The sequence below is a fragment of the Plectropomus leopardus genome, unplaced genomic scaffold, assembly GCF_008729295.1.
Source record: "Plectropomus leopardus isolate mb unplaced genomic scaffold, YSFRI_Pleo_2.0 unplaced_scaffold13564, whole genome shotgun sequence".
Taxonomy (NCBI): Eukaryota; Metazoa; Chordata; class Actinopteri; order Perciformes; family Serranidae; genus Plectropomus; species Plectropomus leopardus.
This window is the reverse complement of record NW_024614463.1, coordinates 1-3,055: the sequence shown is the minus strand read 5'-3', so window position 1 is coordinate 3,055 and position 3,055 is coordinate 1. Positions and strand designations below refer to the sequence as shown.

Sequence of the window (3,055 nt, the reverse complement as noted above, 5' to 3'; positions counted from 1 at the left end):
AGTTAACATTTTTTTAAATTGATGACAGCCAGTCATCAATTGCACTTTTGTTTTCAGGGTTTTGTGCTAGAATGGGATCACCAAAGAAAGATGCAACACCACACAGGTAAGATGTAGTCAACGCACAGGAGGACTGACTTTTTTTTCTGCTGCAGCACTGAGAGTGTTTACTGTGAGAAGGATGTAATGCTTTTAAAAGTAATCTCCCTGAATGATGCTTAGACTTACAGTCTGCTCCCCACTGTTACAGACCTAAGTATTATTTCACATGGATTTAATCTCACTCCTTAAGTCGGTTTAAATGCCTCATAATCATTTATCTCTTAATGTTGCTAAGGTCGGAGATTTGCTGCAGATAAACTGTATACTCTGCATGCGCAGGATAAATGGTTTTTTTCCACACTACAGATCCAACATTCGTACCACTGGTCAAGAGCCTGACTCCCCACTTCCCCCCATCAATGAGCGGCTGGCGTACCTGCGTCCGTCCAGGGAGCTGCTGGAGTTCTACAGACAGAAGATCGCCCAGTTTGACGGAGAACACGAGGAGCTGCTGCAGATGCTGGAAAAGTACAGAAGCATCACAGAGGACCAGGTGAGACACAGACAGGAATCATATGTGTTTGTTTGTATGTTATGTTGCTTGTCCACTAATGCTAGAGCATATTCCCCCTTTTAACTGATCTTCTCTCTGTCCCAAATATCCTCTCAGCATAAGCTACAGTGGGAGGTACGACAGCGTGAGGGAGAGATTGCGGAGCTGCAAAACGCTCTGAGTGACATGCAGGTCTATCTTTTCCAAGAGAGAGAACAGTCTCTTCGGCTTTACGCAGAAAATGATCGACTAAAGATCAGGTGGGTAAAAGTGTTTGATGAAGACATATAATTTCCACTATCAAGCAACTCAGTGAGCAAACAATAAAATCTTATAAACAACTCAGAAATTGACCACACATGAGCACATTAAACACCAGTGGTGGAATGTAACTCAGTACATTCACGCAAGTATTGTACTTGAGTACAAATATGAGGTACTTGTACATTCTTTTCTTGTCACTTTGGACTTTTACTCCACTACATTTCAGACTTTTACTTTACTATATTTATCTGACAGTTTTAGTTACTAGTAACTTCGCAAAGTAATATTTTTGCATAAAAAAACATAAGACTTTATTGAATATGATGAGCTATTTAAATATCGATTTGCAAATTGACTGGGAAAATGAATTGCCAATTATTTTGAGAAACATTTGACATTTATTAGTACTTTTTACTTAAGTAAAGAAACTGCATACGTCTTCCACCACTGTTTCTGTTATATGTGGTCATTTAGACCTCTTTATAAAAACCTTGTAGGCATGTACAGACTGTTACTGATTGACAGACGTCTAAATGACCCCCATTCACTGCCGCACAGAGAGTTGGAGGACAGAAAGAAGATTCAGCACCTTCTGGCTCTGGTGGGTCCTGATGCAGGAGAGATCACATATTTCCACCGGGAGCCTCCTCACAAGGTAAACATAGTTACTTAATCATAAAGATTTCTCGCAACATTGCACATCTGGACTCGTCAACACGGGTGAAATTAGTCGCCATAATAATCTGGCACACCCAAATGTAACAAAGGCAGTTTTAATGTGATTAGTTACACCTGTATTTGTCCAGATTATCTGCAGTGAAAAAAGTGTTATTAATCATCAAATAATTTTCAGTCAGTGTCATTGCTGATTTTTGCACCACATATAAACAAACTGATGAGAGACAGCTCATTGCAAGTTCTTTTTTAACAATAACATTTGGGGCATGAGGGCATATAAATATGTTTTCTAGATTGCTGCTCACGTGACCATATGACTTATAGTATCTAACAGCGGGTCAGGATGTCTCCACAAACTTTTGCAAGCACATTTTAATGGCTCAATCACATATGTCAATTTCGATACAATCAAAACAAATATTACAAGTTTTTCTCTTCTTTTTTGTGGATTGATTAGTTAATTTCACTGTGAATTCAACAAAAATCAATGTTTTGATGACTATATTTCAGGTCACTATCAGACAGAGGAACACTGAGTCGAGCTTGGAGGAAAATCTCAATCTCAGGCCAACAAAGTTAAGATCTGCTGCAACCAGGAAAGGTTTGAAACTTGGATATTTAAAAAAAAAAATTGCAGATGCCTTGTCTACGTTTAATATTATTTAAATTCTGTGTAATGATTTTAGAAAGCTTCTTTGTGGTTTTTAATCAAGATGTCAACACTTTGACTGTTTAAAGAAACTTGCTGTGAAAATGATGGTATGTGATGGTATAAGGTTTTTGAATCCACACAGAAAGTGTCATTTCTGATTTCATGTCCGTCTGAGCAGAGAGCAGCAGGAGAACAAAATCAGCAGACAGGGTAAATGGTGAGAGCCTGGAACAATACAAGAATGATAACCAGACGTTGTTACTGCAGGTAGGTGGGGGCGTCCACTTTCTGAATGCGGGTGATGGGATTTATCTCAAATATACAGACACTTCACCATTCAATATTCATTTTGACAATAACAAGACTGAAACTTTTTCACTCTTTCCTGTCTGGACAGTTTTGGTGACCAAATAGTGTACCAAGCTATTTTTCTTTGCCGCTCATGTTTCTAGGTGGAGGCTCTGCAGGCTCAGATGGAGGAACAAACCCGTCTGGCTAAAGAGCAGGTAGAGTCTCTGCTGGAGGATCGGCGGATTAAAACAGAGGAGGCGCAAGCACAGCGGCAGAGAGATGAGGAGCGACTCACAGCTCTGACTGACAAGTGGGTTGATCACAGCTGCTGTGATACTGCTGAGTGTATTATAGGAATGATGCTCCTCTTGTTGTGATTCATGACTTTTATTTTTCCTCTCTGGAATTATACTCATTCCTTTGAAAGATAATAAATCTAAAATAAATTTAAAACTGCAATAATCACATTTAGAGCAAGAAATATTGACTTACAGGCAACACTCAAAAAATGTTTTGGGACCAGGAGGGGGGTATTAATAATTTCATATAATAATATTTAATTATATATATAACAT

The 3,055-nt window shown here is 38.8% G+C and overlaps 1 protein-coding gene across 1 annotated transcript; it reads left to right on the top strand.

The window, feature by feature from the left end:
- Positions 1–33: 33 nt before the first annotated feature.
- On the top strand, positions 34–2,790 carry LOC121964000 (coiled-coil domain-containing protein 77-like; the record flags this gene model as incomplete). Its single annotated transcript, XM_042514235.1, has 7 exons — positions 34–106; positions 409–595; positions 713–855; positions 1,418–1,514; positions 2,048–2,138; positions 2,368–2,456; positions 2,642–2,790. Coding segments are annotated over exons 1-7 (791 nt in total), but the record flags the coding sequence as incomplete, so codon positions are not given.
- Positions 2,791–3,055: the final 265 nt, after the last annotated feature.